The 22800-nt window shown below is 41.0% G+C and overlaps 1 protein-coding gene across 1 annotated transcript in view; it reads right to left on the bottom strand.

Annotated features, from left to right (window-relative positions):
* The window catches only part of magi2a (membrane associated guanylate kinase, WW and PDZ domain containing 2a), a 230460-nt gene that overhangs the window by 66853 nt on the left and 140807 nt on the right, over positions 1 to 22800 (bottom strand). Inside the window, 3 exon segments of the mRNA XM_078242955.1 lie at positions 3011 to 3221; positions 6579 to 6794; positions 13659 to 13778. Coding sequence (XP_078099081.1) covers positions 3011 to 3221; positions 6579 to 6794; positions 13659 to 13778 — 547 coding nt within the window.

Raw genomic sequence — 22800 nt, 5'->3', positions numbered from 1 at the left:
CAGATCCTCTTTTCACCTTGTGTTCAGATCTCTGTTTCAGCTACAGAGTGAGACATCTCTTCTTCTGTACTATCTTTGTTTGTAGTTGCACATGCGCAGTAGCTAGGTAAGGATCATGTTAGCTAGCTGTTTCCAGACAGTAAAAGAAAGGCTGTTTCTCCAACTTCGGTCACTTACAAGGCAGGATTAGTTGGGAGACTGATTCTAAACAAGGGCGCACATGTAAGTAGTTCTTTTGTAGATTATGGTGAACTTGTGTGTGTTGTAGCAGTGCTTTGCCATTGAGAACAAGGTAACATGCTAGCGCTAGCATGCTAACGGTTGCGGTTAGCCAGCTCGTTTCGGCTAGTGACGTAGAATTTTGAACAGCTCACCCGGAGACTGAAGGGGGGACACATTCAGAAACCGTATCTCACTCAGAACAGCATGGATGTTTTTTTTTTTCAAAGTTTGTATGTGTGTGGAAGCACCAGAGACACAAAAGAACACCCCAAATCCCAGAAAAAGTGTTTTTTTTCATAATATGGGCACTTTAAGAATATTTAAGAATATTAAAAAAAATATATAAAGAAAAGCTCCGTGAGGCTCGACTTAAGCACAGTTGTGCTTTGTGCTAAATGCTAACTTTAGCATGCTAACATGCTTTTATAATGACAATCCTATCATGCTGATGTTAAGTAAGTATAATGTTTAACACGCATAGCGTCTTAGTTTACTGTGTTAACATGCTAATGTTTACAAATTAGGACTAAAAGTATAATTGAGGCTGATGGGAATTTCTTAAATGTCTTGAATGTCACAAACCCATGAACTGGATTGATGAAAAGGCTAGATGAAAAGTTAAGGGATCGCCAAAGTTATTCCAATTAATCCAGAGGGGAACATGAACCAAAGTTCATGATAATCCATCCAATATTTGTCGAGACATTTCACTCAAAAAAAAAAAAGTCAACAAAAACATTTGACCTGCTGGTGGCGCTACAGGAAAAGTTGAGATATTTCAATCTGGACCAAAGTGGTGGACCGACAGATGGATATTGCCATCCCTAAACATAGATAAAAGTGGGAGACTAAGGCCCACGCCAAATACAGAGCCAAATAAAGTGCAGTTCAAGGTAAAGGTAATGTCTGTTTTGCTCTGCTCTGCTTTTGATTCTTCTTCAAATGCATTTCACTCTTTTCCTTCCTCTCTTCTAATATCTAGGTATTACTATATATAGTAGAATTATCTTTCTTGTCCTCCCTCTCACCTTTTTTTTTCCAATCTTTACTATTTTTAATCACTATTTTTCTTCCACCTCCATCTCCCTCCTTCCCTCCCTCCCTCCCTCCCTTCCTCTCCTCAGCCACCTCACTTCAAATGCTGTAGGTAAACAAATTGATCTCGAATGGAGGCCAATCAAAGGCAAGCATCCTCTTGGCGGCTGCTATCACTTTGGCACGGCATCACATACGCCCAGACAAACAAAAAAAAATTCAAGCTAGAAAGTCAGTGGGCTAATTGTATTAGTTGTGTAATGTGCTTTGTGGGTGTGGGAACATGAGGTTTGTCTGTTTAGGGGAGGAGACATATGGTGAGCCGTCTCGTTTGCAGTGGAGGGAATTAAAAGTCTGCCTCTGTGGCAAGTAGACATGAAGAGACAACATGTGCCTGGCTGGATGTCAATCGTCACCGCTATCTCTGTCTGGTTTTGCTCTGCAGCATCTAGCAGTTTATGATGTGATCAAGAGCACTGGTATTCCATAAATGCTGTGGAGAAATGTAGCCTAATGACTGGAAATATCTATTGATGCAATAAAAAAAATTCTAATAGAATAATTTCCTTCTATGGCTACATTAATTGATACTACACATGTCTACATCCATGAACATATAATTCCATCACTCCACCAGAAACACACACAACAACTTAATTATTCTCTGACGAAGACTTACCTCCACAGCTTTTACTGCAGCTGTAACAACTATAATTAATTAAACTTCAGAGCTTGTATAACAGAGTTCTGTGTAGGAAGGTATTTCTAGGGACCTCTAAATCTCATTAAACCACCAAGCATCAAGTATGGTCTCTCTGTGTGTGTATTTGTGTGTGTACACAAGGGAATATACATAAGTAAATTTAGATGGTACCTAGCCCTAGTAACTCGGGCTTAATTTAATTTTGTTGCGGAAGAATGAAAATACAAACCCATCTTGCCATCTCTAAAGGCTGGAACATGCCTCTTTGGACTGCACGTAAGCGAGGTTGTTCTAAAACGATTGCATGGCTATTTTATTTAGTTTTTTATACTTGTGCAAATTTAAAATATAACGTTTACTTTTGTTTTTGTTACTTTGCACCACCAGAAGACGTACTTGTTTTTCTACTTTAAAACTACACTAATCAATATATGTACATTGACAAATATTGATGGGTCAAATTAAAGGGGTCGCTCTTAGTGAAAGACCCAACTCTGCAGTATCCCTCACCTTAAAGGAGTATTTTAGATCACTGTTTTGGTTTTAAGGCCTAAAACTCTATTGTTTTGCTTCACTCTCACCGCATCATTTTCCAGATGAAGCAACAAAAGCGCTGCCTGCCCAGCACCAAATGGCAGGCAGACAAGGTGAACATAATGGAGCATTTAGCAGCAAAACAGACACATATTAATATCCGGAGGTAATGGAGATCAAGTACAGAGCTAAAAGGGGAGTGAATATTGGGAAAAAAACACTTCATATGTCTGCTGGATGTGTAAACAGGCAACTGTTTGCTAACACCTTTGTCATATCAAGATGATAATATGTCATTGTTGTGTTTACAGCTTGTTTTGCTACCTCCAAGTGGCTATAAAAATCAATCAATACTGATTTAGAAGTCACTAAGAAGATTGCCTACCATCTGGTGAATTGGTATTTCCAGTAAGTTTTCTGCAATTACTTTTTTTGAACACCTGTGTGTTCAGGTTTCATCAGCGATACACAGTATGATATTTCTGGCTCAGGATTAGATGTAACCATGACACTTACTCTATGAAGTAGACCTCTCCTTTCTCGGTGTATGCCATCTCCCAGTTGTCTGGCAGTGGCCCTAGCTCGTCGTTCTCATCTGGTTTGGGTAGTGTCATTTTCGGGGACTGTCCATCGTCTTTAGGCGCCTCAGGTGGGGCCTCTGCCAGGATGCCCTGCGGGGCGATGTCCCCCGAAGCGTCTGTACTCTTGTCCTCATGTTCGCTCGACTCTGAGGTCACAAGAGGGCAGTATGAGTCCGGCACGACATAATTGCGGAGGAGAGGGGGATGAGGAGAGTGAAAGACAAGTGAGGTGAAGCAAGGACAAGAAGACGTAGGAGGCAGGGAAAATAAACTGATTGAGAGTCGGAGTTAGGGTGGAGAGAGAGGAATAAAAAGGAAAGTGATTAGAAAAAGGTGAGAAGGAGCGGTGACTCAGGGGAGAAAGGGGAACGAGGTGAAGCCAGGGGAGGGAATGAACAAGACAGAAAGACAAATAAAGCAGAAGAGACAATAGAGATTGTGAGAGAAGCTGGCTGTGATGCCCTAGTTTGAGTTATGGCGGTGTGAGAGAGAAAAAGTGTGAATGGAAGAAAGAGAAAGCGATGGAAAGTGTGTGTGTGCTTCCCAGAGGAGAGCTCCTGGAGGGAAGAGGAGAGGGAACAAATGAGAGCAGGGGATTGAGAGATAATCTATGGGAGGGAAAGAGCGAGGTAGCTATCTGCTTAGATCACAGAGCCTGCTGTGCTCTATTGATTCCCCCTCAGCTCTCCTGGTCAGCCCACACTCTGTCCATCTACAGAGACAAAACTCCTCTTGAGCTGAGCGCAGCAGCCCATTTTAACATCCAACATGGCTCACTGCACAACCCACAGCCTGAAGTTATCGAGCATCTCAACAGTGCCAATAGGAATCAGTTATAAATGTTTCCTACAATTTCTCTCAGCTCACCTTTTAACCCTTTATGAACCTTTTTTAAAATACGCCGCACTTTCGCCGCATAAATTGCCGATTTCCGCGCAAAATGCGGGGCTTGCATAATTTCATAATCCCCGCATTTTCATTGCAAGTCACATATATCTTAGCAGAAAGTTGAAAAATGTTGCGTTTACTTCGCACAAGAGCAGCCACTTTCCCCTGTTGCCATGGGAACGTTATGAAGTGACGTAATTACGCGACGTGAACATCATCGAAAAGCTGCAAACACCGCGATGAAGCCACGATGAAACCGCAGTTTTTGCAAGTTCCCGCAATTTTTGCGAGTTCCCGCAATTTCATCGCATACAATTGCATAAACATCCCGCATATTCCATCACATTTTTTAAAACGTGCCGCATAATCAATGATTTTTGCCCGCAACAATCACAAAAAAACTGCATTTTTCTGGAAGGACTGTTATATGATGCCCCTGTAGCCCTAAATCAAGTCTGAAGAGTAATGATGTAATGAGTAATGACAGCGTATTTAATAACGCCATTTTTGTTGTGCCTTTACATAACTTAAATAATCTTTTTTTGAATATGCATAACATTACACCCAGAAATTCTTGTTTTTATCTCATTTCTTGCATTAAAATGAATCCTTCAATCAATTAATCTTTATTGGAATAGCACTTTTCATACATGTGAAATGTAACACAAAGTGCAGACTAGCATACATATAGAGATCAATAAAGCTTAATTAAAAGCAAGACTTCAAGGTAAAATACAAAAATTACACAAATAAGTCAATAAAGCTCAATTTAAAGTTGTATTAAGCATTTCATGAACACGAATAAAGGTGTCATAAACTGCATATCAAGTTTTCTGTCATTTTAGAAAAAAAACTCTTATCTGCTTTTATTTGTAGGGTACATCTTGTTTTTAAAATAATTTTGTGCATTTAATTTAGCGTTCTGTCTTTCCTTTCTTTTATCCTGTAAAGCACTTTGTAAATTAGGAAAGGTGTCATACACTGTATATGAAGTTATATTATTGTTACAGCTAAGCCTTTTTAAGTCACTTTATGCTATAATTCTTCATATCTGATTTTTATCTCAAATTCATGCATTTAAATGAGTTCTTTCTTTCTTTCCTTCTTCTTATGTTAAGCACTTTGTAAACATTTAGAAACATGCCATATAAATAAAGTTGTATTTCCATATTTACCGTACAGGATGTTGTCTGCATGCATGTATTTCTCTTGCAAATTAAGACTCCTACCTTGTTTGAGCTCCCTGGTGTAGGAAAACCAAAATCTCATCCTTTTACCAAACTTCCTGGAGATCAATGCCCCAACACTTTGACTTTTTGTTCTCTTCTGACTGCTGCGAGAGAATTGATTGTCCTGGGGCTAATAAACCAGCTTAGAAAGTCACAGGACCACAGCGTGGTTTTGGATTTGGAATCACAAAAATCTAACTCATAAAAGCCTCTTTTATGATGGTCTTTTCATGTGATCATGGGATGCATTCAAAGGGTTTGTGTGTGTGTGCGTGTGTACTGTAAGCATGTGCATGTGGGTTTGAGTGTGTGTGCATATCTGGATGTCTACACAATGCACACAATAAAAAGGTACATTCTGATGTGTCTTGAGCCACCTACACATGATAAGTGGTTTGCTCTCTGCGCACCGCTAGGTAGGGCGCAGCGCAGGTATACGTCATCAAGGGTGGCAAGGAAGCTATTTCCCGTTGCTGGATAACGACAGCTGTTATCTCATTGGTTGCGCTTTCGAAAGGTCAGCGGCAACTAGGTCATAGTTGAAATAATTGGAACTTTGATCAAACTTTGCGGAAAATCCGAGCGGTGCGCGACGCCAAGGGCAGCACAGCGCATAGCTGGGCGGCACCGCTCTCCCCATAGGAAATCAATGGAACGGCCAGCGCAAAGCAGTTTTGCCGCCTATCATGTGTAGGCGGCTTAAGTCAGTTAGCACCTTGTTCATAATGTTGTTATTCAAGTAAATATCTGTCTTTCTCTACTATTTATACCTCAAGAGGTTTGGCCTCATTGCGTGCTATGTAAAATGTCACTTCTGCCTATTTTCAGTATTTACAGAAAGGAAAACAATGGTTTGGACAGGGCTGAATCACAAGTAAGAAAAAAAACATGTTTTTTGAAAGAGCCGCAGGCTCCTGTTGAATTGGAGAGCAATATATGTGTATGCCCTCTAGCTATCTGGGTGAGACAGTGCCTGATAATGATACCTAATGAATGATATGAAATTCTGAAGAGCAATGGCACTAATGCTTTAATCATAAACTGTGTGGTCTGCAGAGGTAATCACTGACTGTGAGAGTGAATTATAATTCACAGTTAACACATCACGCCAATAAATTGCACATAAAGATATTTGTGTACCCAATTAAAAGTGATAATCTGCCATGAAATCATTTTCCAAAAAAAAGCATGTAAAAGCAATCTGTTACCGTCTCTGTTGCTAGGCAACCACTCTAGAGTCTGTGGCTGAAAGTCTGAAACAAGGCTATGAGCTGCTGCACATCAGCCTGACCCGGAGCATGACCTAAAAACCTAGCCGTCATGACAAGGCTCCGGGCTCAAGCGACCTCTGCCTCTGCACCTGTGGATGTTGTGTTCGGGGCTGACCTGGGGTGACAGCTACACCGTTGCCATTGACGACGGGTCTCTCCTCCTCCTCCTCCTCGGGGGGCTCGATGCTGGCTTTTTCCATGTTGCTGACCGACTTGTTACGCTTCCTCTTGCCCTCGGAGGTGGGTCTGGCGCCCGGCAGCAGCTGGTCCGTTACATTTAGCAGCAGAGCGCTGGGCTCGGCCGGAGGCTTCGGGGTACCGTAAAAGTTATCTGGAACAGAGATGAGGAAGAGTTGTGAGACATTTAGAGTCATTTTCACATGTGTAACGCTTACCTCTTTTATATTTAGCCATGCTAACTGCATGAAAAATGTATCTCCGTTGGTGGGTCGGTCCACCACTTTGGTCCAGACTGGAATACCTCAACAACTATTGGATGGATTGCTGTGACATTTAGTACACAGACATCCTCAGTCCCCAGACGTTTGAATCTTAATGACTTTGTTAAATCCCTGATTTTTTTCCAAACACCATCATGAGGTGGATGTTTTTAGCTGTCAGTGACAGATTTGGATAGATTGCCATGGGACTTGCTACAGATATTCAAGGTCCATAGACCAGGGGTCTTCAATCTTTTTTTAAGCCAAGGACCCTTTAACTGAAAGAGAGATGGAGCAGGTAAACCCCTACTACATTTATTGTGATAATGAAGTTGCATATTAAACTGGGCTTACAATAACTTGTAGGGCGGCCTAAAGCCTATATACATACCTTTTTTTGCATACAATACTAAGCTATTCAAATATAGAATATATTATTAGAATATAATATTATAATAATATATTCAAATGAATATATATATAGCCTAACAATTATATAATTTATAAATGATGTTTTAATGTTAAACATACATGTGGCTGTGTCTGTGGATGGCCTTAGTGACTACCTTGCCTATAGGCCAGTTAACAGTGGGGATTTATATTTACTAATAATATGTTGGATTCATTTTAAAAGGTGCCCTGCCACACAAAACCGTTTTTACTTGCATTTTTTAAAATATGTTAGGTCCATATGTGTTTGTGTCGTGAATGTGAAAATCAACTGCTACCTCCTCTGTCAGATCCACTGAAAAGAAATAAGCGGAGAAATCAGGCCAATTACAAAAGCTGGTCAGTCTGACATCATGTTGCCTGAGCTCATTACTATTCATGAGCTCACCCCGCTGGGTAAAGGATGCTGATAGCCGGCTCTCATTGGCTAGCTGTTAGCCAATCAGAGTCAAGCAGCTTAGCTCGTTGAATATTAATGAGAACTGGCACAAATTGAGCTGAGTCTACCTGCAGGCTTTCTATACCACGCTAGAATGGTTTGAAACAAGGTTACCAAAGCATTTTTTCCACCAAAAAATGTCCATGGTAGAACTTCAAACATTACCACAAAGTAATGAAATGTGAAATACCTTTAAGACTTTTTATTTTTTGAAAGAAACTTTCAAAAATTAACTAATTAATAATTTGGAGGCCCCCCTGCATTGACTCTGAGGACGCCCTAGGGGTCCTGGACCCCCTGTTGAACATCCCTGCCCTAGAGGATTAACTGTATTCACTTTGGTGAGCTCACATTTTATCTAGAGCCGTCATCAAAACAAGTTAAACTAAGTTAGTGAAGCTGGTATATATTACTTGCTAAACATCAGCATGTTAGCATTGTTAGTGTGAGTGTGTTAGCATGACTGTAGACTCTTATCATCTTGAATCCTTTTCTCTAAAGTGTAACAAGTCAATATGTTTGACAATACCAAAAGGAACAAGGACATACATGATTTTTGAATAAAATTTGCATTTCCATTTATTTGTAATAAAGGAAAACAAAGCAACAAAGATACATTCAAAGCACAAAATGTAAATGAAAAGAGACTAAGGGAAAATCATAGCAAAGAGGCCTGAAGATTTTGGAAAGTAATGATGAGAGACGTGGGAACAGTAAGTCAGAAGAGTGTCGTGACACCCCTGCACCAGATACAGGGAAGATGAGGTGCTCTTTGACATGCTGTTCCATGTTGAAGCCAGCTGATCCATGAACACACAAGCTGGGGGCCTTAAGATCATCATGTCTTACAATATTACAACGGTAATAAAATCTGCACAAAGCAACGCATGTTGCAAAGAAAAACACAGACGTCATTAACTAATTTCACCCATTTTTGGGGGGTGATTGTTGTTTCCTCTGCGTATGGATCATTTATCAGACCATGCACAGATTTGCCTGGCATATGACTAAATAACCACTGTATCTGTAGGTTTCAGTCTCTGGTCAGAGCCACACCTCTGGAAACTACAGTCTTTGTTAATACCACATAACTTCTTTTTGTTTTACTTTAAGAGTCACTGTAAAGATTTTCTTCTAGAGGTTGAAAATGCTAAAAAAAAAAAAAAACAGCTGCCAGCTAAGTATGTGGCTTATAGTATGAGTAACTGTGAGACGTTTCTGGAAAGACATTTAAATGTCATTATCAATGCTTTCGATGTGACAAAACAAACTCCCACCCACATCTTTTGCAGTGGAAAACTTAGCGGCGTAAATATCCAGAAGCAAATAAAACTGACGGTATCTGCATGGGGGTAAATAGGGAATTTGTTTTTTGTTTTTTTATGAGTGAACCGGCCCTTTAAATAAAAGGGTTATTTTAGGTTTCCCTCTGGCTTGAGTAGGGCCCATGACTCTCAGGCTTGTAAAACATTTCATAACGCAGTGAAATAACTACAAAAGATATTGTTGTTGAGCTGAATGCTGGACTTTTATTTTTACCCTCTGAAAACTCGACATTTTGGAGGTTTTCACACAACAATAGCAAGGTTTTGTGCTTGAGACGAGGATGCTTGAGTGAGATGTCAAATCATGTCGAGCCAAAGTCTGAGAGATGCCGTTTTCTTTTAAAAGATTAGACACTACACGTCTCTGCGGCTATTTTAAACCCAAGAGCATGAAATAAAGTTGAAGAGATTGTCCTCACTGAATCAGCTCAGAGGACATGAGCCACAGATTAGGTCTGCAGTAGTCCTCACCAGGTTTGCTATTAGATTAGCCCATAGTACAGGAGCTATCTCTTCGGCTTCACTCAACTGTCCCTGGCAGAAATATAAGACAAATATCAGAAGACGATGCGAGTGAAGAAATGGTTCTAATGCACTGGGTTTGAGCATTAGAGACAATCTCAGCCACCGACTGCAGACAGTTTTGGGGACAGGAAAAATAGCCAGAGAAATTAAAAAAATAAAAACCTCACTCTGTGTTGTAAAGACCAAATGAAACCTCATGTTCACGTTCTGGATAACATGAAGGCTGCAATGAAAAATTGAGGAGAGTAGCTGTAAAAAGATTACGACAACTGTCGGGATTAGAACCCCCGAACGAGACGCAAACAAGAACAAGAACAGTCCAAGTGCTCCACGTGTGAACTTTAATAACAGCATCACAGAAACCTGGACTTTTTGAAGTTTATGTAAGTTGGGGAACTGCTGTCACATCTGACAGCCGCATTGATTTCAGTCTAGGCTCTTACTTACATGCTGATAAAACTGAGAAAGAGAAATGAAAGTCTCAATTAACAAAGTCCCCAAAATGATTCTTGGAAAGACAACAAAGAAATGCCAAAGCATGATTAAAATCACATTTTGCAAACATTAAGAGCCAAGATCATCAAAAAGAATGTGATGTTTATTTTTTTCCAAAGAGAAGCCAAATAGAAAGTCATTTTGGGCTTCTAGGGTTCTAGATGTGAAAGTCCTTTTCATCATTCTGCATTGAGCATAAGAGCCTGATTGATAATGGATACATATTTGTTAGTGTATACTTATCACTTTATTTTCTGGAAAGGATGTAAAATACAGTGAGGAGAACACGTATTTGATACACTGCTGATTTAGCAGGTTTTCCCACTTACAAAGCATGTAGAGGTCTGTAATTTTTTATCATAGGTACTCTTCAACTGTGAGTGACGGAATCTAAAACAAAAATACAGAAAATCACATTGTATGATTTTTAAGTAATTAATTTGCATTTTATTGCATGACATAAGTATTTGATACATCAGAAAAGCAGAACTTAACATTTGGTACAGAAACCTTTGCTGCAATTACAGAGATCATACGTTTCCTGTAATTCTGGACCAGGTTTGCACACACTGCAGCAGGGATTTTGGCCCACTCCTCCATACAGACCTTCTCCAGATCCTTCAGGTTTCAGGGCTGTCGCTGGGCAATACGGACTTTCAGCTCCCTCCGAAGATTTTCTATTGGGTTCAGGTCTGGAGACTGGCTAGGTCACTCCAGGACCTTGAGATGCTTCTTACGGAGCCACTCCTTAGTTGCCCTGGCTGTGTGTTTCGGGTCGTTGTCATGCTGGAAGACCCAGCCACGACCCATCTTCATTGCTCTTACTGAGGGAAGGAGGTTGTTGGCCAAGATCTCACGATACATGGCCCCATCCATCATCCCCTCAATACGGTGCAGTCGTCCTGTCCCCTTTGCAGAAAAGCATCCCCAAAGAATGATGTTTCCACCTCCATGCTTCACGGTTGGGATGGTGTTCTTGGCGTTGTACTCATCCTTCTTATTCCTCCAAACACGGCGAGTGGAGTTTAGACCAAAAAGCTCTATTTTTGTCTCATCAGACCACATGACCTTCTCCCATTCCTCCTCTGGATCATCCAGATGGTCATTGGCAAACTTCAGACGGGCCTGGACATGCGCTGGCTTGAGCAGGGGGACCTTGCGTGCGCTGCAGGATTTTAATCCATGACGGCGTAGTGTGTTACTAATGGTTTTCTTTGAGACTGTGGTCCCAGCTCTCTTCAGGTAATTGACCAGGTCCTGCCATGTAGTTCTGGGCTGATCCCTCACCTTCCTCATGATCACTGATGCCCCACGAGGTGAGATCTTGCATGGAGCCCCAGACAGAGGGAGATTGACCGTCATCTTGAACTTCTTCCATTTTCTAATAATTGCGCCAACAGTTGATGCCTTCTCACCAAGCTGCTTGCCTATTGTCCTGTAGCCCATCCCAGCCTTGTGCAGGTCTACAATTTTATCCCTGATGTCCTTACACAGCTCTCTGGTCTTGGCCATTGTGGAGAGGTTGGAGTCTGTTTGATTGGGTGTGTGGACAGATGTTTTATTCAATTTTATAGCATTTGAAAAAAAAAATAACGTTATCAAAACAAAAAGTGTCAAGTTTGACAGAAAACAGTCTGTGATTCACTCAACATCCTCTGATCTTAACTATAAGTCAAAACAATTCATACTTTCTGCTTCTTTTTTTTTTTTTTTTACTCAAATATTGGGTATAATGTCATTCAAATTAGGTTTAATGACCAAATTAATTAATTTTAAAAAGCATTGAGAAAAGTGACAAAAACATTTGTGAAGTGTCAAAAACATTGGAAAAAGTGCCAAAAAAAGTTCATTTTCAAGGACAACACATTCATGGTGGATGGGAAGACAACACAAGGGTTAAACCTAAATTAAACATGATTTATAAAACCACGGCAACAATGATTAGGCTATTTGAATAGCTTAGTATTTTATGCAAAAAGGTATAAAGGTTTAGGCCACCCTACATGTTATTGTAGGCCTAATTTAAACATAATTTTATAAAATATATGTAATAGGGGGTCCTTACTCCATCTCTCTTACAGTTAAGGGATCCTTGGCTTAAAAAACGTTGAAGACCCCTGCTTTAAGGTATCGACAGAAATAACCCAGTACCAAGTAGTATTGAAACCTTAAAAAATACTTGCATTCGATCCTTTTTGTACCCAGATCAACAACAACAAACAAAAAAGACTATTTGTATGGTAACTTGGGCTCTAAGCCAATCAAAGTGTTCTTTGATTTAATGTGATTCGAGGTACAAGAAAGAGAAAAGGGGAATTACAGGTTTCTCAGCTTTGGAGGTGTACAAGTGGAACAACCCTTCAGGTAATCTGAATCTAAGACCCCTGATTTTGAACCACAACAAATGTGATTTCTCAGACATAAAGCTGAAAAAAAAAATCTAAACGTATGTGCCATAACATAAACCTATATTGTAGTAACGGTAAATGATCCCCCAGGAGTCCATGTTTCGAAGTTGAGAAACATTAAGGATACAATTGAAAGAGAAGAAAAAGCACTTCCCGCACAAATTGTTCCTCCTCCCAGAGTGAGTAGTGAGATGTCAGGAGTTCAGCCTTTCTTAAGGACACTTGCAGCGGGAACTGCACTGACAGTTTCCTGTTCTTTGTAACACCAACTCAAACCTTTCTTCTGCTCTAAAAACCAGCTGATCCTCAATTCAGCCTTCTTTTTAAATGTCACCCCGTCTGCCTTTCTTCCACATCTAATTGGCCATTAAATTATTAAAATATCTTAAACGCTCAATGATGGCAGAGTGACCACGCAAAAGAAACTCTATCTAGCTTGCCTCGCGGAAGGCAGCTCCCATCGGCGAAAGGATCTAACGCTGCTTTTGGCAACCGACCGTTAAATTGGCCATCTGCCATTGACATTTTTTTTCTGCTTCCTGCAGTGGTGGCAGGGCGGCGGAGACTGGAGTCAGGTGGGAGAGAAGAAAGTTAGCTGCTATGTGTTATAATGGCAGGGGTCTCCTGAGAGTTGGAAGCGGCCAGGCAGACCAGGAGCTGCTTTTTTTTTCTCGAGTGGTTTAAAATCCAAACCTTGGGCCTGCCTGACCACAGGAGAGAGGGAATTGTGTCTGTTTTGATTAAGCAACTGAAGAGCCACTGCAGCCAAAAGAGAGCTAACATGAAGGTACTGTATGCATGTGTGTGTGTGTGTGTGTGTGTGTGTGTGTGTGTGTGGGCTTCTTCCCTTTATTCAGAATTTACAAAAATATTTATTTTCAGTGTCCAACATGACCAATGACACTCTTGTCTCCACAAAGCCAAAAGATGGATGGATGGAAGGATGAGTGTGTGTGCAGTGTCAGGATATGGAGTGATGAGCCCGTCTCAGCATTCATTTAAACCGCTGTCACTCACACACAGAAAAAATCCGCCTGAGGTGCCACATTGCAGCACAAATTCCATGAAATATAAAAAAAGATGAATAACCGCAATCACAAACTAACTCCTTACCTTCATATGTTCCGCTCTCTAGCAGGGCTCCACTTTTCTCCAATTCCATAAACCGATCAATGGTCACGAAATTATAATCCACCCCTGGGACCTCTCCTTCCTTGGGCTGCCTGGTTGTGCCTGTAGGAGATAAGCAAGAAGTGTTAGAACTGCTGGAGCTTTGAACGCCTCATCACTGCTAAATATGAGAAGACTTTAAGTAAGAGTGAGTCATTGTTGAGTGTTTAAGAAAAGATCAGAACATACCAGAGCTAAGACAAGCTGACCTGAACCCAGCTCTATTCATTAAGTGCCCTCTTTAGTCCCTTTTCTCATTTTCCTTCTTGCACAGCTGGGACTGAATATTTGAGCGCCGTGCTTTCATGGGGGAGGAGTGTCTAGGTACCATCTCAGACGCTAAGTGATGTCATTTGGACACCAAGAGGAGAAATCAAGTCAATTTGCATGGAGCTGACAGCATGTCGAGGACTCCCTGACAGGAGCTGCAGTTCTACCAGCTGACTGCGACACAGGAGTGATGAAAATATTTTACCCTGTAATAGCAACATTTGTTTTCTTTTCTTTTTGGGCTTGCATTGCCTTTATTGGATAGGACAGATTAAGACAGGAACGTGGGAGAGAGAGGGGGATGACATGCAGTAAAGGGCCACGGGTCGGAATTGAACCACGGGCCGCGGCGGTAAGGACTGAGCCTTTGGATATGGGGCGCACGCTCAACCAGGTGAGCTACCAGGGTGCCCCATAATAGCAGAATTGCAAGTCAACTTCACCGACACGACCAGCATCTCTCTTCCAGTTACTAAAACAATGTGTGACGAAGTATTTATGATGTCAAACTGAGGTACAAACGGCTTCCTAAATACTTCCTCATCACCGTGTGCTAATTAGACTTGTTAGAGCTGATCCCGGCTGTGATAACACGCAGGCACTCTACCCCTGAGGTGCTCAATGGGTTTTCACATTTGAGCGAGGGTTGTTTCCACTAAAAGAGGAGCCTGTAAAACACACTTGTTAGACCTTTACGACCGCATATAAAGTATCCATCTGTGTGATACTGTTTTAAAGTTAGCAGGGGAACAACTGCGCCACTGATCACTCCTGGTAGGTTGTGCGGGGTGAATTGATTTTAAGAGGCTAACCGTCATTGCTCCTGCATCTCTACACAAGGTTGGAACAATGTCTGTGCGGTGCAGTCATGGGCCAGGGAGAGCCAGGAGTTTCTTTCAAACGCTGATTACCAAACTTACAATTACACAAAGAATAGTAATCTAGAGAAATTAGCTGTTCTTGAGACTACCCTTTGGGAAAATATGGGTACTCTTAAGGGCAGGTTATTCTGGAAAATAACTGGTTTGTACAACCTGTACAAAGTGTTTTAGGCGGTTCCAAACGTCCACACTTAAAGCAACACACCAAAGATTATTTTGCACCTTAAGATAATGTTTCCAAAAATGTTTCAGTGGTTCATCAACTCGTAACAGAGTGAATGGCACTTCTGCATTCGCTTTGCGGCCCTCTATCGGCTATAACCGCACAATGCAAGTTTGCCAGATCGGGTAGCGGATCTGTAGTTTGAATGAGACATAATGAGACATTACGACAGTGGTAATGGACAATTCCGCTTCCAACCTGTAGGGGGACCGAAGTGGGAAAAGTGCTTTGGTGTTGCTTTAATGGCGGATTGAAAAAGCAAGCCCTCACAGATTGTAATTGTTTAAATACGGGGATAACGTCACCGTTTCACAGTTTCTCCTATAAGGCATTCTACTGTTGCACTCACAGGAAAAGAGAAAGTAATATTTTTGTAACAAGTGAAAAAAAAGAGCTTGAGAAATAAGTTACAACTCTGGGACCTTCCCACCTCCGCACAGCTGACCAATCATAAATGGCATGAGGTGGGTGTGACTGTCGGGTTGGCAGTTTCAGAATGTCACAGAAATTGTTGGACACAGCTCCCCTAATTCCGACGTCGGGAAGTTGTGGAGGTAGGGGGTTTCTGAGGCTGTACAACCATTCGACAAGCACTTCTGAAGAGGTGTACTGCCGCCTTAAGAGTGCACCGTAGTATGCTTGTAATAAACTAGTTTGTACATCGTTTTGTCGGATAATGTCTTAAGTGTTTATAGCTGTTCTGAACTACACTACTGTCACAGAGAGGGGTGCCATGTGATAAATTCGAAAGGGGAAAACAGTGCACGCTTTCGGACACTTCTCTCTTATTCTCTCGTGTGCCAACCTTCGAACAATGCTGTCATTGTCACAACTACTGACCATCTCGGCATCAAACAGAAGAAGAGATGGTTCATCTCAAACATCTAGGTGGTACGATGTCTGAAGATATATGGAATCCATATTATTGGCGTAAAAGTGTGACTGAAGACATCTGAACTGAAGACACCTTTTCATGAGAAGCAAAACCTCTTCAATCGAGACTCTAGTCCAGATATATGGTTTCAACATTCTCCAGACAGCATCAAACAACGTAATGAATGGAAAATGAATCCAAATGAGGCCATAAAGCTGCTCGCCAATCCTTTCCAAAGTTGCCTTGTTAATATGCCGATTAACTCTTACTTAAATGCAGAAACTAAAGCCACAAAAGGCTTTACAAACAGCTCGTCTGTTTTTTGTTTACAGAAGATTCCGTCTGAAAAGTCACTTTTTCTCTCAAGCAATCAAGTTGTCAAACATGACTACCATATGGAATAAAGTGGCACCCTGTCTGCACTTTTTCAGCCCTCCAAGCAACATTTTACATTCAATGCTAAAACATCAAACTAGAACCTGCTGACTGAGTCATTTGTAAGAGCTTATAAGAGCAAATGATCAGCAGGGAATGCTATTATATGCTGGAAAAACTGTTGAGTACTGTGTGTGTGTGTGTGTGTGTGTGTGTGTGTGTGTGTGTGTGTGTGTGTGTGTGTGTGTGTGTGTGTGTGTGTCGCACCTCCAGCGGAGAGTTTCTTGATTGTGTCTGTCTGCATTGGGGCTTGTGTACCCGTCAGATTAGTCTTCTCTCACAGGCAGAGCTACTGACTGAGCAGCACACACACACACATTTCAAAGAGGACCTTTGATGTTGCAAAACTATATTTAGCAGTATCTTCTGCTGGGGACTTCTCTCGGGTGACAATTTCTAAAAGGAGGCAACCACAATGCCTCTCGAATTTCAGTCCTTGTATATGGTTCATGATCCTGTGGTGCAAATCAGCGATTCTCAAAATACAGCCACCTCTGTGAAGTGCAACAATAATGATCTTGGATATTTTTAAGAAGGTATATCATTATTATTTACAATGCCTTGGTTACAGCAAATTGGGAAACTCATTAAGGTTAGATAATGCATCCATCTTTTTGTCAGCCTACGGGAGCTTGGATTCTCAAATCTCCTCAGGTGTGTCTCTGGATTTGGGGCATTTCAGGAGTGTGGGAAGCTCGTTCTAAAAATAAGTATTTATTTATTTATTTTTTGCACAGACACCCTTCCTATTAGTCAGGTTTTGTTTAGTTGGCTGACAGAATGAGAGAGAAATAAAGAAAGAGACAGTTTAAAAGATAAACTAGACTTATTCACTATTATGGTATTAAGTATATTATGTGCGTGAGGAAGTTATGATGTAGCAATGGAGCCTACTGTATGTACGTTGGAGCTACCGGAGCACCTATTAAAACAAGTAAACACAGTACATTAGAGCTATGGTGGCAAGAGATACCATGGAGACTGCAAGAACTGTGATTCGTCGGCTTGGATTTTTTGTTTTCTCCTACAAATTTCCGATCTCAGTGGAGATTGTTGATTGGGAAGAAAAGTAAGTTGGAGAATTGCTTTATACAGACATATATAACAAACTGTACTTTGATGTAAACATCAAAGAATTTAAAGATGTATAGAGTTACTCCAAAAAAAGTGGTGTTTGGGTTAAGCCCCCAATGTTGTCTTCCAGGCATCGCTGCCTGGAAGGCACTAGGATTAGGCAATGGTCAAGGTTAGGGTTAGGTTTAGGTTTTTAATAGGCAAACCTTCCCATCGTCCCTCTATATCACAAAGTGAATAAAAGAATGTAAAGAAAATGACTTTGGGGTACACTGCATTTAAAGCATGACACAAAGAGGTGCTGCTATCAATAGATGAAAAAACAACTAACAATATAAATCAATTCCTATGCTGGGAGCATCATCTGCCGTGAACCATTAAGATGAAGTATAAATACTCCTTTTAAATGTTACTGCTGCTTCTACGGTAGCAGTCTCCACAGACAACAAACAGATCATGACAATGAATAGTGAACTAGTAAATAACAGGTAATTTGTCCCTTGTTTACATTGGAATATTCATGAGGAATGTTTCTTCTCCTGGGATGCAAGTGAACAAACAAGAGAGAAAAAGGGCACAAAAAGACAGACAGGGAGCAATGACAATGGCCATTGAGATTGTGATAGTAGCAGGAAGAGGAAAGCACGGGCAGAAACAGGGATGCAGAAAGGGAGGCAGCATGTGTAATGGATGAGAGAGCAGCTTAAGTTGCAGCGTGGGCTGAGGCTCTCGTAACCTACAGCCATCCTGCTGTTCTCCAGTACGTCCTCCAAGCCAGATTCAACTCCACAACCACAGGCCACAAGTCCAACTCTCACTTGTGCAGCTGAGCACTATTACCGGACGCCCCGGTCACAGCTAAACACCTGTAGTGATTTCATAGCCGCTACTACTGCTCCTATAGAATACATTAACATCACTCTAAGTTACCCCTATGTTAATAAAACCATTATATTAAATGCATGACCTTTTTGCCCAGCTTCACACAGAACCTGAGATAACTGTAGGCAATATAAAACAGCTTAACACGGACCCAGAAAATCTATTGAAAACAAAGGCTTTATATCCAGAGAAGCTCCTGAGGCATCATAGAGAGACATTGTACTGCGCTCCTTGAAGAAATTATTATACCATGAGCATTTAAACTAATCATTTCCATACAGTTACGTAGCAAGGTGTAAAGCAATTGGAACAAAAGAGAAAAAATTGTGACTCTAATGTTTGGATATACTGATTGTGTACATGCCATTCCCCCTCTCTCTCCCCCTTCAATTCTAATGTGTCAATAATAATAATATATATATATATATATATATATATATATATATATAGACAGAGAGGCAGAAAATACGGGACATATTCCATGAGTAATATACTTTCACAGGCTGAAAGCTTAAGGAAGGTTAGGGAGAAACGGTTTAGTAACACAACACCTTCTCTTTCTCGGAACATGGAGCAGCTGAATCTGAGCAAAACAGCCGGATTTGAACACTTCAATACTACTAAGAGATTCGAAAATTCTGGATTTTCTACCTAGAAAGGTTTTTATAGTGTTGGTGGCCTTGCCACCAGCTCCTGGAAATGTTTTTAGTCACGCTCTTGGATTGGCAATGTCTACCACTTATATCTCATACCAAATATCTCAACAACTATTGGATGGACTGCCATGAAATTTGGTACAGACCTTTACGTCCCTCTCAGGTGATCCCTTAACCTTTCATTTAGCATCATCATCGGGTCAAAATTTCAATTTGTGTATCATGAATAATGAAATTACCCTCAGCCTCAACTGTGCCAATCAGCAAATGTTAGCACGCTAACACGTTAAACTATGATGGTGAACATGGTAAACATTATACCTGCTAAACGACAACAATCATTAACAACAAGCATTAAGTTGAGCTCAGCAACAGGTGAATGTTTTCCTTAATGTACTGACAATTGGTGGCAATGATAGTATACTTAAATTAATTAAACAACTAGAGCACTGCATATATTTTACTGTTATTGCTGTAGCTTTGGGTGGACAATAACGTTAAGCAGCTTGTTATTATCACTAAATGAATGCCTTGCCTCTGGTTTTAATACAGCAAAATACAGGCCTTGTAAGCCATTCATTGAGTGTCTTTAATTAGTTTAGTGCAGTATATCTGAATTTTCTCTGTAGTGTATGAAGAAATACATGCCACACAGTGAGGTGACATACTTCAAGACAGAACAAGACTATATTCATTCATCTACAGCATGCATCATCTTTGCTTAAGTCTCTCCTCTCTGTTATTTGCACCTTCCCTCTTGTTTATTTAACATTCTACTCCACACTCATTTTAAATGCACAAAGTAATAGAAATTTAATCCAGCTATTGAGCTGCAGCAGTGTTCACCACCCCTTTTTATACTGTTCTAACAGCCCAGTGTTGTGGACAATTGCATCAGGCCGGATGTGTAAGGCAGGTCCTGCCCTTTCACGACCTAAACCCTCTGTTATGACTGGCCACGGCAGTGTCAGCACAGCCTATTGTAACCACCCTAATCTTGCCATTAGCCAATTAGGAAGTGACGGGCAGCCATAATGCCCTTGCATTAGAGGGATGGATTAGTTTGCCATTCAGTGCCTGCCTGCCGCCTGTGGGCAAATGGACTGATGGAGGACAGTGAACCGCTGCAGCGCACCAACAAAAGCTGCTTTCACTGCACTTTGCCTTCACAGACAGCAAGTGTGGCGATGTGCCTATTCACAGTTTTCACTGATGATGCAGAGCAATGTCTTAATCAACTGTGATTACATATCATTTAAGCGGTAATAAAGTCTATCGAGCAGGGAGTGCAGAGGAGGCTGCTGTTTTCACTGAGCTGACGATGAAAGTTAACATCACTGCTTTGCAGTCTAATCAAATTGACCGGGAATGTTTCGCTTCCTTGGCAAAGCTCAGATGCAAAACCTCACTTTTGGTTCTTGATCAGAGATCAGTCATTTTTTTCTCATCTACCCCACACCTAATGAGATTTCAGGTTCATTCAAGTTCAATGAGATTGACTGTGTGTTGCTCCCCTGCTTATTGACAGCCAGTAATGTGGGATAGATTGGAGAAAGCCAAGCAGTGAACCACGCTCCCCCTGCCTGCTGGCCCTCTGCCGCCCTCCCCTGAATTCCATTAATAGCTCTGCCCTCCAGGAGGTGCTGGGTGGACCGCCTGTAACACAGCCAGAGATATTGATGACTGCATCCTCCACCAAGGAGATAGAAAGGGAGACCTGAGTGGAGAGGGCTGATAAAGAAGTGAATGGGGGAATCATAATGGAGGCCAGTAGTTTAAAAGTTAAAAAGGTACTAATCTCCTGGCACATTCTGGACAAAAACATAATTGCAGACCACATAGACAAGACAGAAACTGACTATGATGTAACCACTCTGGAAAAGGATATGTCACCATTTGTAATTTGCAATTTCCATATCACGACATTCACAAAGTGTCCTCTAAATAATGTATTCCAATGGTCATTAAAGAGACAAACAAGCAGAAATAAATTGTAAGACAACTACTTACATCTTTCCTTAGACTTAACAAATCATTTTTATGTGTTTCCTCTGAGCAGATGATGTCTTGGGCTTTGTTTTCTGCATAACATTTGCCATGATATTCCATTTGCCACTGTTTCTTGTCAACTCACAGTAGCCACTGCTCGCTGCCTGACAAATTCAACCAAAAACTCTCAAAGATTACAAAGCATTTTCCAAACTTAATTCATTTTGTTCACATATCCAAAACAGCATTGTCTTCCTAGAACCCTAATGCAAGTAAGCACCATTCATAGATACTATTTCTAAGTTCCTAATAAAATCACAGTGACACTATTCTCGTGTAAGAACATCAAGGAGGGCTGCCTCAAATCTAATTTATTCAAACACATGTCAGTGTGAAGCCGGGAGCCTCACAGTCTGCCAAACTACATCAAGTGAGCACAGATTAAAGCATCTGATAATAAATACCCTGTCAAAATGTGAGAAGACATCCCTGTAAATGGGCTGAAAATCTATTAATGCAGTTAAATGATGTATTTTGATGATAAATTTACACATCATATATTTTCAGCAGATCTGACGTTACAGTTAAATAACCTGTATACATAAGTAAAAGCAATCATTTGAGCTTCTAAATTATTAGTTACTGTATACGTTAGAAATCATCATTGATATGTATGGTAGCATGTTAACACAATATAAAAATGTAATCTGATTACATGTATGGTACCAGTGAAGTAGGAAGGAAGGAACAGAAGTTGAGATCTTTGAGTCCCGATAGCAAAAAATGCAGAAAATAAGACAGGAGCATGAAAAACATCTTACATATCCTCTAGTTAATGGCCAGTAATGACACTTAAACTGTTGATGCTGAGTGAATACTAAGTCCGCAGCAAAGTGCAGATGTTACTCTAGAGCTCATGCACAGCATTCAAACACTTAAGAGAGTGATAAACTACCACAGAGTCCATGACAGTGGCAGATCGGCTTGTCATTGCAATGAGCTCTCTGTATTGATTAAGTGCTGTATCAAGACACATTTGGGGACAAGACGTGGTAGTGAATCCCAAAAGTTGGCAGCAACAAGAATGCCTGACATTCAGGGTGCAACTCAAGCATATATATATATATATATAATATATATGTGTGTGTGCCTATCCCACACGTGATGCAGTCTGCAGCTAAGATACATATACACAGTGTAAAAACAACCTACCCCTACACAGGGATGTCATCATGATATCTGTTATCATTGAATATTGAATCAGAGCTCGGTCTCTCTTGTGGGAAGATGTGAATGACTCCTTTCATCGCATAGCAGGCTCCATCTATTTCTTCTTGCTCCTCCAACAGCAACTAAAAGAGATCGCCTTTGGTCTTGCTCCGCATCCCAACTTCCATGAAAATCAAAGCCATCGTTTTTGCAGGGGGGAGCAGAATGTTGAAATGAAGAAAAAGGGCCAAACACACTAATAACTCAGAGCTGTGGAGGAAAATCTTGACAGGCAGCAGCTGAGCGAGCGTTACGAGATCCCTCCCCCAAAAATATCAGCGAAAACACAAGAAGGCCGTTTCCTTTTCCTAGCAGCTACTCCAATTTTCTTCTGAATCCAGGGAGGACTGCAGCATACATTCACACTCACACACACACAGCCAACAATGGGCAGGTACAAAGAGATAATAAGAAGAGGGAAGAGAAAGAGAGGGCAGAGATATAGAGAGATTAAGGGAAAGCTGATGTCATCTGTTTGGATATGTGGCCATGGGGTGGGTGTTTTTCAGGGTGTGTGTGTGTGTGTGTGTGT

Source organism: Sander vitreus, chromosome 23, assembly GCF_031162955.1.
Source record: "Sander vitreus isolate 19-12246 chromosome 23, sanVit1, whole genome shotgun sequence".
NCBI classification, from domain to species: Eukaryota; Metazoa; Chordata; class Actinopteri; order Perciformes; family Percidae; genus Sander; species Sander vitreus.
The sequence above is the reverse complement of the archived record's forward strand: the minus strand, read 5'-3'. Positions and strand labels throughout refer to the sequence as shown.